Source organism: Oncorhynchus gorbuscha, linkage group LG16, assembly GCF_021184085.1.
Source record: "Oncorhynchus gorbuscha isolate QuinsamMale2020 ecotype Even-year linkage group LG16, OgorEven_v1.0, whole genome shotgun sequence".
NCBI lineage: Eukaryota > Metazoa > Chordata > Actinopteri > Salmoniformes > Salmonidae > Oncorhynchus > Oncorhynchus gorbuscha.
In genome coordinates, this window is record NC_060188.1 from 65,550,007 (window position 1) to 65,565,359 (window position 15,353).

Consider the following 15,353-nt stretch of genomic DNA (forward strand, 5'->3'; position numbering starts at 1 on the left):
ACTCTCGACCCACTCCACTAAAGCCCTGTCGATGTTAATTGGGGCTTGTTCAGCTGTCTCATCATTGTCGATGATCAGGCCTACCACTGTTGTGTCATCCACTGGGATTCTCTGCCTCTAACCCTATTACAGGGGCTGAGTCACTGGCTTACTGGGGCTCTCTCATGCCGTCCCTGGAAGGGTTGCGTCACCTGAGTGGGTTGATTCACTGATGTGGTCATCCTGTCTGGGTTGGCGCCCCCCCTTGTGCCATGGCGGAGATCTTTGTGGGCTATATTAAGCCTGGTCTCAGGATGGTAAGTTGGTGGTTGAAGATATCCCTCTAGTGGTGTGGGGGCTGTGCTTTGGCAAAGTGGGTGGGGTTATATCCTTCCTGTTTGGCCCTGTCCGGGGGTGTCCTCGGATGGGGCCACAGTGTCTCCTGACCCCTCCTGTCTCAGTCTTCAGTATTTATGCTGCTGTAGTTTATGCGTCGGGGGGCAAGGGTCAGTTTGTTATATCTGGAGTACTTCTCCTGTCCTATTCGGTGTCCTGTGTGAATCTAAGTGTGCGTTCTCTAATTCTCTCCTCCTCTCTCTCCCTCGGAGGACCTGAGCCCTAGGACCATGCCCCAGGACTATCTGACATGATGACTCCTTGCTGTCCCCAGTCCACCTGGCCGTGCTGCTGCTCCAGTTTCAACTGTTCTGCCTTATTATTATTATATTACAACGATGCTGGTCATTTATGAACATTTGAACATCTTGGCCATGTTCTGTTATAATCTCCACCCGGCACAGCCAGAAGAGGACTGGCCACCCCACATAGCCTGGTTCCTCTAGGTTTCTTCCTAGGTTTTGCCCTTTCTAGGGAGTTTTTCCTAGCCGCCATGCTTCTACACCTGCATTGCTTGCTGTTTGGGGTTTTAGGCTGGGTTTCTGTACAGCACTTTGAGATATCAGCTGATGTACGAAGGGCTATATGAATAAATTTGATTTGATTTGATCAGCAAACTTAATAATGGTGTTTAAGTCATGTTTGGCCACACTGTCGTGGGTGAACAGGGAGTACAGGAGAGGACTAAGTACACAGCCCTGAGGGGCCCCAGTGTTCAGGATCAGCAATCACAGTTTAGTGGGCTACTGATAACATTTGGTAGTTGAACAGTAGCATAATGGTACTTCCTATTTGCCTGTACATTTTGTGTGAATAACCATAGATTTGGAAGATGTTTTTGAGTTTCATTTTCCCTTTTACAAATCTATTACAGTTAAAATGCCAAACTCCACTGTCAGTTGTTGTTGGTGTGTCTCAGAGAGCAGCAGCACTGACCTCCTGTCCAGACTTGGCAGAGTTCTCTGCAGATGAGTGTAGGGACTCGATCTCCCCCTCGATCATGGCTGCCTCTAAACACTCGTGCAGGTCCTTAAAGCCATTCACCTGCAGAGGGTACTGCCCGAACATCTCTGTGTTCTCAAACTTCTTTCCTGTGAGGAAGGGAACAGGAGCACAGAAATGTGCCAACTCAGTGAGGGAAAAAGGTATTTGATCCCCTGCTGATTTTGTACGTTTGCCCACTGACAAAGAAATTATCAGTCTAGAATTTTAATGGTAGGTATATTTGAACAGTGAGCGACAGAAAAATCGAGAAAAACGCATGTCAAAATTTGTTACATTTATTTGCATTTTAATGAGGGAAATAAGTATTTGACCTCCTCTCAATCAGAAAGATTTCTGGCTCCCAGGTGTCTTTTGTACAGGTAACGAGCTGATATTAGGGGCACACTCTTAAAGGGAGTGCTCCTAATCTCAGTTTGTTACCTGTATAAAAGACACCTGTCCACAGAAGCAATCAATCAATCAATCAGATTCCAAACTCTCCACCATGGCCAAGACCAAAGAGCTGGATGTCAGGGACAAGATTGTAGACCTACACAAAGCTGGAATGGGCTACAAGACCATCGCCAAGCAGCTTGTTGAGAAGGTGACAACAAAAGAACACAGAAGAAACACAAAAGAACTGTCAATCACCCTCGGCCTGGGGCTCCATGCAAGATATCACCTCGTGGAGTTGCAATGATCATGAGAATGGTGAGGAATCAGCCCAGAACTACATGGGAGGATCTTGTCAATGATCTCAAGGCAGCTGGGACCATAGCCACCAAGAAAACAATAGGTAACACACTATGCCGTGAAGGACTGAAATCCTGCAGCACCCGCAAGGTCCCCCTGCTCAAGAAAGCACATATACATGCCCGTCTGAAGTTTGCCAATGAACATCTGGATGATTCAGAGGACAACTGGGTGAAAGTGTTGTGGTCAGATGAGACCAAAATGGAGCTCTTTGGCATCAACTCAACTCGCCGTGTTTGGAGGAGGAGGAATGCTGCCTATGACCCCAAGAACAAAATCCCCACCATCAAACATGGAGGTGGAAACATTATGCTTTGGGGGTGTTTTTCTGCTAAGGGGACAGGACAACTTCACCGCATCAAAGGGACGATGGACGGGGCCATGTACCGTAAAATCTTGGGTGAGAACCTCCTTCCCTTAGCCAGGGCATTGAAAATGGGTCGTGGATGGGTATTCCAGCATGACAATGACCCAACACGCCAAGGCAACAAAGGAGTGGCTCAAGAAGAAGCACATTAAGGTCCTGGAGTGGCCTAGCCAGCCTCCAGACCTTAATCCCATAGAAAATCTGTGGAGGGAGCTGAAGGTTGGAGTTGCCAAACGTCAGCCTCGAAACCTTAATGACATGGAGAAGATCTGCAAGGAGGAGTGGGACAAAATCCCTCCTGAGATGTGTGCAAACCTGGTGCCAACTACAAGAAACGTCTGACCTCTGATTGCCAACAAGGGTTTTGCCACCAAGTACTAAGTCATGTTTTGCAGAGGGGTCAAATACTTATTTTCCTCATTAAAATTAAAATCAATTTATAACATTTCTGACATGCGTTTTTTCTGGAATTTTTTGTTGTTGTTCTGTCTCTCACTGTTCAAATAAACCTACCATTAAAATTATAGACTGATCATTTCTTTGTCAGTGGGCAAACGTACAAAATCAGCAAGGGATCAAATACTTTCCCCCCTCACTGTATGTACCTCACAATAACGGTTGTGGCCATAACCAACAACTAATTAAAGAAGCACTGGGATTTGGTAGAGGCAGTTGAACCCGATTATGCAGTACTATTCCTCCATGGCCTAGCCCTAGCTTGCGAGCACGTGCCATATGGGGAGGCTAGGGAGAAAGTGGCCCAGGCGTGTGAGAGAGAGGAGAGACCCATTTCACACTAATTTATCAGCCAGGCCTTGTTTAGTTACAAAAAAAATATTATTTTTAATTTGACCTTTAACCAGGCAAGTCAGTTAAGAACATATTCTTATTTTCAATGACGGCCTGGGAACAGTGGGTTAACTGCCTGTTCAGGGGCAGAACGACAGATTTGTACCTTGTCAGCTCGGGGGTTTGAACTCACAACCTTCCGGTTACTAGTCCAACGCTCTAACCACTAGGCTACGCTGCCGCCCCAAATACTTAAAGCATTTGATTGAGCCTGCCTGGGATGCCAGATGGACCAATGGAAAAGGTATAAACCCTGCCCATTGCACCAGGCAAGCTCAACCAAACAAATAAGACAAATAACATTTGAACCCAGATGATGCCATCACATCCACTAACTGACTACATACAGCACAGACCCTCAGCTGACCCACTGCGCTGACCACAGCACCTGAGTGCTGACTGACCAGAATAAAAAAAAACAGAACCCAGGGAGTGGAGAGGTAAAGCTAGCGGACATGCTAATGAGACATTAAGGTCATAAGAAGAGCAGAAGCTGCCTTGCTGGTCCAGCTTTGTGTCTGGCGGTTCTGAGCCAGTATTGTCATGCATAATTAGCACAATGTCAATCAGACGTCAAGGTCCTCCAGGATCAATGCACTGCAGCCCCGGTACTTTTACATGTGCCACATCTCATTAAAGATGACCTCCGGGTTCTTAAGCACAACAAATTCGTAACATATTTCTTTACAGTCGAAGAGGTTGGGGGGGGGCTAAGCTGACATATGGCATTGTGTTAAGATGGATCATTTAGCTATTTGATTTAGAATTTTAGGAGCCCTTTACGTATACAAAAATATATATAACATTCCTAAATGGCAAAAAGGACAGTCAAAAAAATAAATGATAAGAATCAAGGTTTTGAAGTGTCTGTCCTATATCAAGGAGATATTTAACCCCGTTTTGGGGGTAGGCACAAAACTACCTTCATACTTCCATACATTTTTTAAACCTGTACCGGTCACCTTCAGACGATTCTTGTGACACTTGTGTGAGAACAGCATCGTGTTCATGAGAGTGGTCATAATAGTTTGTAGGTCAAACTGTTTGGACGCTACAGACATTTGTGAGAAGACCGATTTCTGGGACAAACATATCATACGAAATGGATGACCTAGTACACAATTTGATGACGTAGTACACAAAAACAGGGACCACCTTTGGCTCGTGAGCACCACTTTCAAAACTACTGTCTGAAATTATACAAACGTTTGAGAGTGCATCTTTAAAACAAGGTCACCTTTCATTACCGGGGGCAAGGGCTCGCTCTCCCTCTCTCATTGCTGCTACAGACGGCTGAGCCTCATCTCTCAATCACTCTCCAGTCATCTATTCTCCTACACCAGGGGCGTTCTAACATGTCTGCTTCCCTCTCTTACCTTCCAGAACCCCCACAGCCTGGAAGCGGCCATAGAACAGCTCAACCATCGGGTTCTTTGGTTTCTCACCCTCTCTGGGAACGGAAAGAGGTCAGAGTCAAAACACACACTCATTGGGGTGTCACACTGCGCGCACGCACACACACCCACGTGGAAGAGGATGTTTAGGCCTCTAAGCTATATGAATAATGATCCTAGCCCCTTTTGCACAGGTACCTTCATAAAATGGTTACTAAAGTCACTATGGTACATACTGTATGAAAACACAGAGAGGGCATGTGTCCCTTTGTCCCCTAGGAGAATTAATCACAGCGTGTGTGTGTGTGTGTTTCATGTGCTGACATTAGCTAGATGTTTTTCCATACCTGTCCTCCTCTGCCTTCATCTGGAAGGCATCCTCCAACCAGTCCAACAGCTTATGTGTAAACTCACTGACATCCTGCTGTTCCGGGAACACAGAGAGAAACAGACCAATTACAACACTACTTACAAGCAGCACACAAAGACAAACCAATTAGAAAGCTGCTTTCAGGGCATAACATAGAGAGACCGGACAATTAGAACAATGCTTTAAGGGCAACTGTGAGGAGTGAAGAGTTTACACAGGCTCCAACTATGCCCAGCAGCACAGGTCCAATCACTTAAAATCACTGTAGAATATAATAGGCCTAGAACTCCTAAACCTGGAGAATTTAGCCAAGGTTTAAAACATGGAAAGGAGGTAAGTGGGATTATACTGAGAGATGTAAATTGCTAAAGTCGATTTATATCTCCCCAGTTGGGTCAAATCTAATCTTTAGGCTTCAAAAGCAACCAACAGCCCAGAGGATCCTTTACAGACGTCCATTGCGCCCTCTGATTGGGGTCAACGCTTCTCTAACCCCAGACACACGAAGGGGCAAGAGCAGAGCGTACTGCAGACGTTACTCATGAGTACAGTGGTCAGATGGCCGACCTCACAGGACCTTAACAGAAACATTAGCTCATCATTAACAGGTTTTGGGGGGCAGACACTGAACAGTTTTGGGACGGTGTCATATTACCATTACATTACAGCATATTAGCATGAAGGAGCTAATCGTGGTCTAGGGGTTAACATTATAGACAAGCGTGGTTGATGGTGTCAGGGGGACAGGGGAGGGCCTGGTGTTCCAACTTCCACTGGGCCTTGTTACCCTTGCTGACTCAGCCAAATAGTTAAGGGAGGGGTCAGTCCTCTGCCAAAGAGAGAATTCTAATCATGCATTTACCAACTGACAAAACAATGGTATCTTGGTCGCTTAAAAAAAATACATACATATCTGATATACACTATATACACAAAGTAAGTGGACACCCCTTCAAATGAGTAGATTTGGCTATTTCAGCCACACCTTTTGCTGACAGGTGTATAAAATCAAGCACACAGCCATGCAATCTCCAAAGACAAGCATTGGCAGTTGATAGAAGCCACAATCGGCAATACTCAAGCTGACCTAGCACCCACCCACCAAATGGCAGTAGAATGGCCTTTCTGAAGAGCTCAGTGACATTCAACATGGCACGGTCATAGAATGCCACCTTCACAACAATTTAGTTTGTCAGATGTCTGCCCTGCTAGAGCTGCCCTGGTCAACTGTAAGTGCTGTTATTGTGAAGTGGAAACGTCTAGGAGCAACAACATCTCAGTCGCAAAGTGGTAGACCACACAAGCTCACAGAACAGGACCGCTGAAGCGTGTTGCAACCACACTCACTACAGAGTTCCAAACTGCCTCTGGAAGCAACTTCAGCACAAGAACTGTTCGTCAGTAGCTTCATGAAATGGGTTTCCATGACCGAGCAGCTGCCTAAGATAACTATGTGCAATGCCAAGCGTTGGCTAAAGTGGTGTAAAGCTTGCCACTATTGGACTCTGGAGCAGTGGAAGCACGTTCTCTGGAGTGATCAATCACGCTTCACCACAGGGCAGTGTGATGGACGAATCTGGGTTTGGTGGATGTCAGGAGAACCTGCACCAATGCATAGTGCCAACTGTAAATTTTGATGGAGGAATAATGATCTGTTTTTTACATTTTCATGGTTTCAGGATAGGCCCCTTAGTTCCAGTGAAGGGAAATCTTAATGCTACAGTATACAATGGAATTCTAGACAATAATGTGTTTCTAAATTTGTGGCAGCAGTTTGGGGAAGGCTCCTTTCTGTTTCAGCATGACAATGCCCCCGTACACAAAGTGAAGTCCAATGGTTTGTCGAGATCGGTGTGGAAGAACTTTGCTGGCCTGCACAGAGCGCTGACCTCAACCCCATTGAACACCTTTTGGATGAATTGGAACTCCAACTGCTTGTGGTTGAATGGAAGCAAGTCCCCACAGCAATATTTCAACAACTAGTGGAAAGTTATATCATTAACTCCATGTTAATGCCCATGATTTTGGAATGAGATGTTCGAAGAGCAGGTGTCCACATACTTTTGGTAATGTAGTGTACATTAGACAATGTTCTACTGGAGTAGAATAATCACATTAAATTGATTGCTCAATAAGAGTATTTGCTCCAGTCAGACATTTATTTTACAGCAAGCCCCTGTAGCCCTGTCCATTTTGTCTTGCCTTGCCACTGTGCTGTTGCTTGCTTTTTTTAGGGGTCTAGGCTGGGTTACTGTAAAGCACTTTGTGACAACTGTTTATGTAAAAAAGGCATTATAAATCCATTTGAAGGGTAGAGTGATAGCTAGGAGGTTTACCTGCTGAGACTCGCTGGACTTGAAGGCGTCCTTGAGGATCTCCACAGCACGCGATGGGTCCACGTACTTCCTCTTAGAACCCACCATGAGTGAGAAAAGGTTTCTCAGCTCCTGCATGAAGGGCAGGTTCCTGTGCTCCTAAGGAACGACAACAGGAACACGCACAGGGACGTTAGTTACCATGACAACTCGCCTTCTAGAGTAAGGGAATAATGGTTTCCAAACCACAGTCATATTCCAGTTTTAATGTTAACCATCTTTCAGACCGTAGGGATTGCATTGAGAAGTAATACTATTATAATATGTTCACATTCAGTGCTTTATGATGGTGGTAGTGTGCCTATCAGAATATGAAGAACGGGTATATTCCCAGTTCATGCGAGAGAATATGTTTTTCTGTTGGATCCTAGCGATGCTTAGCTGACCCAGTAAATCTGAGCTGGTGCGAGATGTGACAACCAGAGGGTGTCCTCCACTGCTCTATATACAGTAGGACACTGACTGGATGGCTGCACCACAACTACTGGCAATGAATCAATGAGTTATAAATTACACACTAAGCCTATGGTAGATGTTAAAAGCAAAGAGCAAAGCCTTGCTTCGAAGTCGAGCCTTGTTGACAGAAAAGAGCAGATTAAAAGAAAACCAGAGCAAGGTTCTCTCGGTGCTCAAGGCTATTGATGACCGGTTAGGGTCCAAGCCCTAAAAGGAATGAGTATGGGAGCCCTTCAGTTGAAAAACAATTTTTAAAAAGGGTCAATATTAGCATTTGCCCCTCGAGACGCCGTAGCAACAACAGAGCCAGAAACTATTCCTCAAAATAGTCTGAATTTCTCAAGTCAACAAAATGTGCAGGAAAACTAGTCTTCTCTCTTTGAATGAAAACAAACACTTAATGTTCCACTCCTACTAGGAGTAGTACTGTTGACCGATCACCGAAGAAGGAGGGTAGACTTTGGCTACTTCGACTTGCCCCCCATTTTTTTTTTTTTTGCACGAACAGCATGAAAAAAAACCTGCCCCGAAGACCATGACGAACAAAAACATCAAGATTTTGGGCATAATGCGCAAATTGTTTAGACTGTCGCTATATGGCAACAGCAGCAGAGGCTTATCCCAGATTAGTGGATGTGTGCTAACCACTAACCCTATGGCGTGCTCCATGGGAAGCGGGTGGGAGCAACGTGCTGTGCAGATAAGATCGCAGTTGTGGAAACCAATGAGGAAAAGACTGCAACTGCTACAGAGAGAGGGGGGGTGCTAAATAGACAGGGCAGTCAGGGGGAGCGTGAACCACTGGAACCTGAGGGGAAATCAGATCATGCTGCAACCAAATAGAGATGTTGCACAGTGAGGGTATTTACAACCCAGAGAGTCGAGCCTCTCTTCAGAGGGCCAATGCCCAGCTCAGAGGCTAACAGGAATGATAGCTGTCTAGCTGAGGGCCATGGATCTCAAAGTCAGGAGAGAGCTAACCAGACCTTTCCCCAGCTATCGCCTATAGGGTTTAACATATGTTCCTAACAGAAGGGGAGGTTTTCAGTGCCACTATCTCTGTAGCGTATTGGTCCGGGGGATTTGACCTAAGCTTCACTGCTGAGAGTTGATATGAGTTGTCTGGGTGAGTGGAGGACGATAGGTGGTTCACCTTCTGGTTGCGAGGCAGGTCCTGGACTCTGGCAGGAGGGGAGTAATACAGCACCAGCCTCTGGAACTCCAGTAGGTTGAACAGAGACTAGAAACAAACAGATAGAAACCAGTCAGCTTTCTTGAATAACATTAATGTCGCTTTGAACCAGCACTAAACATTTGTGCACTATCAAAAGAGAGCATGCATGTTGCTGTACAGTGAGGTAGTCAACAGCTGTTTTACACTATGGATGTTATCACACTGTTGCTGCTAGCTGGAATGCTGTATGGGTATGATGGATTACAGAAGAATGTTAGCGTTCCAAGTTACGAACCAAACTTCCATATGTCTTGAAAAAAATATTAAATAATTAGTAAAGGAGAATGATTAGTGGAGTTGTCACTTCATTTTATCACCTGCTTTCATTGAATCTCTAATTGTGGTTGGAGACCAAACACAGGCAGACAGGGACCATGTGACGGTGTATCCAGTGTTCATTCAGAATATTTCAGCTCACTTTACCCTCTACTAGGGGGTCTATACATTAACAACGTAATCCATACCTTATGACGGGGAGGGCTAGTCTTTCCAAGTCTCTCTAGAAAGAGCTCTACATATATGTCAAGGTCTATATTGAATACATTACATTGATTTAGGATGTTTAGCAGAGTCAAAATGGAGGGTGTGTGTTTATCCCCACCTGGATGACGGCGCTGAACCAGCAGGTGTTGCCCACGTTCTTGAGCCCGACGGGGCAGTTCTCCATCCTTTTCCGGTCGTGAGGGTTGGGCGAGTCACTCCACACCTCCGTGTGTGTCCGCTTCAGGCTCGCCTTGTTCTCCGCTATGCTGGCCTCCAGAACTCTGCAAAGAGTACAACAAGTTAAAGAAAGCACTTTCATCAAAAGGATATTTTATTATTTCAAAGCCCTAACATGAATAAAGCACATTAGCAAAACTGCACAGCGACTTGCTCAGTCTGATCCCCTCAAATGCGCAGATCATTGACATTTTTCCACTCAAACACTCCAACTCCCTGAATGCTCCTCCTCTCCCCTTAGCCCAGCTGATGGCATGACGGTGGTGTACCTGCTGATGGCTTGCTCCTCGTCGGTGATGCCAGTCTCCCTGAAGGCCCGGCTGGACTCCTCCAGGCTGAGAGCGATAGCCCTCTGGAGGTCATCCTTATCATCACCAGTCAGGTCAATCACATCTAAAGCAACACATACGAACAACTCCTTACTTACATACACACATATACTTACTTACATTACTTTGACCTTCTTCATAACATCACTCAAGTTTTTCACACCAATCTTCCACTGACATCAATGCACGATTTACGCTTAAAGTTAAGTACTCCAAGTTCAAATCCCACCTTTACTGATTTTATAATCCCAGTCATGCTGCAGTGTTTCACAGACAGGAAAGGGCAGACAGACAATATCCTTTTTTTTTTATCCCAGCTTAAAAGACCACAAAGTGAAGAGGAGAGCTTAAAATTTGGTGCAGTAGCCTATAATATTAAACAAACCTATAAAAAGACTAAGGTGAGTCATCATCACAGTAGTAAATAGAGCAAAAAGGTTCTCCCCTCCTCTCAGACAACTCTCAATTCTATTGACTGGGTTAAATTATAGTTCACGTGTCAAACTCATTCCACAGAGGGCCGAGTGTCTGCTGGTTTTCACTCCACCCTCATACTCGATTGATGAATTAAGGTCACTAATTAGTAAGGGACTCCCCTCACCTGGTTGTCTAGCTATTAACTGAATGAAAAAACAAAAACCTGCAGACACTCTGCCCTCTGTGGAAGGAGTTTGACACCCCTGTTATAGGTCGTTTTCCTTATTTCAAACATATCCAAAGGAGTGAGTAAGTTCATTAATCAGGCCATTCCTGCATGAAAGTCAAAAGGGGCGTATCAGGATATGGTGTTCCCGAACAGAGAAGGATATGGTGTTCCCGAACAGAGAAGGATATGGTGTTCCCGAACAGAGAAGGATATGGTGTTCCCGAACAGAGAAGGATATGGTGTTCCCGAACAGAGAAGGATATGGTGTTCCCGAACAGAGAAGGATATGGTGTTCCCGAACAGAGAAGGATATGGTGTTCCCGAACAGAGAAGGATATGGTGTTCCCGAACAGAGAAGGATATGCCTCTGCAGTAAAGGCAGGACTTCTCGTGCCCATCTCAGAAAATTCCACAGAGATGACATCACTTAATTTCAACAAAGTAACCCCTTGTCTCACATGAGAACCAGGAGGCATCCTACTAAATGCCATCCCACAGACCTTTATACAATGCTAAGTGCTTACTTCAAGCTTCAATACGAAACTAAATGGGAAAGATTTGCAAAATATGATCAAATATAAATTAGGGGAGACAGTAATGTTAATCATTCACCCTCAACTTTTTCCACATTGTTATGTTACAGCCTTATTATAAAATGTATTAAATAAAAATGTTTCCTCATCAAACATCACAATACCCCATAAACACAGTGAAACTCAGGTTTTTATAAATGTTTGCACACACACACAAAAATGAATTACCTTACATAAGTATTCAGACCCTTTGCAAGGAGACTCAAAATTGAGCTCAGGTGCATCCTGTTTCCATTGATCATGCTTGAGTGGTTTCTACAATTCAATTGATTGATTTGGAAAGGCACACACCGGTCTAGAAGTCCCAGAGACAGTGCAGCCAAAACCAAGCCATGAAGTCGAAGGAATTGTCCGCAGAGCTCCGAGACAGGTATTGTGTCGAGGCACAGATCTGGTGAAGGGTACCAAAAAATGTCTGAAGCATTGACGGTCCCCAAGAACACACTGGCCTCCATCACTCTTAAAATGGAAGAAGTTTGGAACCACCAAGATTCTCCCTAGAACTAGCTGCCCGGCCAAACTGAGCAGTCGGGGGAGAAGGGTCTTGGTCAGGGAGGTGACAAAGAACCTGATGGTCACTCTGGAGTTCGCTAAAAAGGCACCTAAAGGACTCAGACCATAAGAAACAAGATTCTCTGGTCTGATGAAACCAATATTGAACTCTTTGGGCTAAATGCCAAGTGTCATGTCTGGAGGAAACCTGGCACCATCCTCACGGTGAAGTATGGTGGTGGCAGCATCATCCTGTGGGGATGTTTTTCAGTGGCAGGGACTGGGAGACTAGTCAGAATGGAGGGTAAGATGAACAGAGAAAAGTACAGAGATCCTTGATGAAAACCTGCTCCAGAGCGCTCAGGAACTCAGACTGTTGGAAGGTTCACCTTCCAACTGGACAATGACCTTTAGCACACAGACAAGACAACGAAGGAGTGCCTTCGGGACAATTCTCAATGTCCTTGAGTGGCTCAGCCCGGACTTGAACCCGATCAAATATCTCTGGAGAGACCTGAAAATAGCTGTGCAGCAACGCTCCCCATCTAACCTGACAGAACTTGAGAGGATCTGCAGAGAAGAATGGGAGAACCCCCCCCTCCAAAAAAATAAAGGTGTGCCAAGCTTGTAGCGTCACACCCAAGAAGACTCAAGGCTGTAATTGCTGCCAAAGTCGCTTCAACAAAGTACTGAGTAAAGGGTCTGAATACTTACGTAAATGTGTTTTTTTTTTTTGTATTAATTTGCAAAAAATTCAAATACACTGTTTTTGCTTTGTTGTTAACAGGTATCGTATGTAGATTGATAAGGGATTAAAAATATATATATTTAAGAATAAGGCTGTAACATAACAAAATGTGGAAAAGGTCAAGGGGTCTGAATACTTTCCAAATGCATTGTATATAATGGGTTTGAGGCCTACAGATTTTTTCTTATGCACACACCGGAGATGAGGTAGGTAGTGGTACTCACTGGCATCTCCCTGGCTAGGGACTGCCCCGGGCAGTGCTGGGTGAGGTAGGTACTCACTAGTGTCTGCCTGGCTGCCCACGCTGATGTATCTGTCGTTGCCCACCTGGGTGGTCTGGTAGTAGGTAGCCTCATCCTGCTGGGGCACCTTGGCATTCTTCTCTGTCAGAAAGGCCACCGCCTCCGCCAGGTCTCCATTACTGACCTGCAGGGACAGCAGGGTTAGAGCTCTACTGTCAGAGACTGGTTTAGATGTAGACTGTCAACACTTACTTTGGGAGATCAATAAAGCTGATGAATTGGGTGAAAATAAGCAATTTCCAGAACTCCCACTAGAGATTTCGGAACATAAAATTGGGAACATATCAAATTGTGTCAAACCATTTTGAAATGCATCCCTGAAAATCAATATCCGCTATATGGTCTGGCTGTATCAGTCAGTCAACCAGACCATATAATGGTATCTATGTGCTCCCCATATTGTACGGTCATCCTTTTAGCTATATACCTAAGTATGCTGCAGAGCTGTCTGATTAAATCATTTTACTAGTTCTTCAAAGTAGATAAGGCATACTTTCACAACCTGTCTTGATCCCTCTCGTTGCGATTTATGCGGTCTGTATGCATCTAGCCCGATGACTGTACGATCTAGCCTAAGGTAGCAGGTGTAAAAGTGTATCCGTCCAGAGATCTGTCTTGAATGTCTCCGCCCTACCAATGGGGGGAGTCGTCCAAAAGGAAGGAGACAAACTTAGGTCCAAATTAAGCAAATATAAACTCATTGGGCTTATTTTGGACAGAGAAACCACTTGCTTTGCCTCTTCCCCTCTAATCTGTCACTCTGTCCGAGCCTGAAAAAAGTTAAGTAGTTAATTACCACGTTTCTGTGCTGAACTACTATGAAAACTACAACTCCTTTCAGCCTAGCGTCCCATAGTTCTTGACTTCTCTCATGAATGATTAGATTTATCTCTAAGAAACAGCATGTTCGGCTCACAAAAAAAACTAAAAACTAAATGGAATTCGAGTCATTTGTTTTTTCCAGTTACTAAACAACCAACACATTTTAGTTCAATCGTTCAGCACTACAGACTAAATACAACAGCTTGATCAACACTCAGACATTGTAAATTGAGAAATTTAACAAGATCTCGCAATTTGACATCACTGCATCCGTACCGCAGGGCCTTGTGTGCGTGTTACCTGCAGGGCCTGCTGGAGCAGCTGGACATCTGTGGTGCCTGTGACCTCCCTCAGCTGGTTCAGTAGAGTCTGCTGGTGCTGTCAGGAGCGAGAGACGCACACATCATCAGAGAAACAGGCAGTCAGAGATGTTGGGGGGGGGGGGGAAACGCAGAGAGATTCATAGAAAGCGAGAAGAGGACATAACAGGACAGGACACACATCACTCTCCATCACTTCACTAACTGCACTACACATCAGCAGGAACACAATGTCTGACTGAATCATAAGTGAACCAAGCTCGCTAGGCTGCAGAGGGTGTTGCATTGCAAGTAGACTACAATGTTTTACCGAATCCATGCAGGCCTTATCTGGACCCCTGACCGTTTCTCTAAACACCCGACAGTTAGGCTTTAGCTAGTGGAGAGGATGATACTGCACTGTGCACTCATGTCTGCCCTGCTGTAACTGTTGCATGTCAACCCCAGCTGGGATGCAAGGGCTTAACACCACACAATGGCTGTGTCCACTAAACAATGAGCCAGTGCATTACACACACTGCCCAAGTGCACTCCAACGCTCCAAACAATGATGGAGATCACTGGCTGTCAGGGCCTGAGGCTCAGGCCACTATTCTAGGTCCTAGGATAGTAGCCATAGAGGGTTGTACAGTAAGTAGGCCCTACACTGTTAAAAGTGGCTGTTGTGCTGCAAAGATGTCATCATGGACGGCCTATGTTTGAGTAAAAATATATATGGGAGCGTAGTGTGTACTAGTTCTCCACTTGTGTCCACTGTGCAGCAGCTCCTTAGCAACTAGCTCCAGATATTTCACAGGGGGGTTAAAAGTGAAAGAGTTTCACTCTGGTCCTGCCTGGGGCACCGGTGTTTCACAGGGCCACGAGAGAGAGAGAGGGAAAACACAGTTCACACCTCTGTTAAGAGTAACTGAACATAAACAACACACCAACCAAGTTCTCCATCTCAGTCTCAGTCTCTCTCTCTGGCCCAGCTCCCATGCAGGCTAGGCAGTAAACACTACTAGGCAGTGCTCTTATGACAGTGGGTCAAACCCAGAGACAGCTGCTAGGCCAAGTTCTCTCTCCAAACAAACACACTCCACCCCATACTGGAATTCAAAAGAACCTCACTATTATTGGGTGTCTCTTAATTCTAATCATAAACTAGGTAGTTTGGATACTGGATGCTGATTGGCTAAAACAGCATTTAGCCGTGTGTATGTGACACCGTATACCATGAGGTTT

At 45.1% G+C, this 15,353-nt stretch overlaps 1 protein-coding gene across 9 annotated transcripts in view; it reads right to left on the bottom strand.

Moving 5' to 3' along the window:
- LOC123998730 (ubiquitin carboxyl-terminal hydrolase 25-like) overlaps positions 1-15,353 on the bottom strand; it is a 56,940-nt gene that overhangs the window by 38,134 nt on the left and 3,453 nt on the right. For 5 of the 9 annotated variants that reach the window (XM_046303831.1, XM_046303833.1, XM_046303837.1 and 2 more), the window contains exons 2-10: positions 14,110-14,187; positions 12,910-13,111; positions 10,147-10,270; positions 9,759-9,921; positions 9,077-9,163; positions 7,429-7,566; positions 5,070-5,146; positions 4,705-4,778; positions 1,312-1,466 (exon numbers count right to left, since the gene is read on the bottom strand). In XM_046303831.1, coding sequence (XP_046159787.1) covers positions 1,312-1,466; positions 4,705-4,778; positions 5,070-5,146; positions 7,429-7,566; positions 9,077-9,163; positions 9,759-9,921; positions 10,147-10,270; positions 12,910-13,111; positions 14,110-14,187 — 1,098 coding nt within the window. The remainder of the gene's footprint in view (positions 1-1,311; positions 1,467-4,704; positions 4,779-5,069; positions 5,147-7,428; positions 7,567-9,076; positions 9,164-9,758; positions 9,922-10,146; positions 10,271-12,909; positions 13,112-14,109; positions 14,188-15,353) is intronic. The other 4 variants (XM_046303834.1, XM_046303840.1, XM_046303839.1 and 1 more) reach the window with 2 other exon arrangements.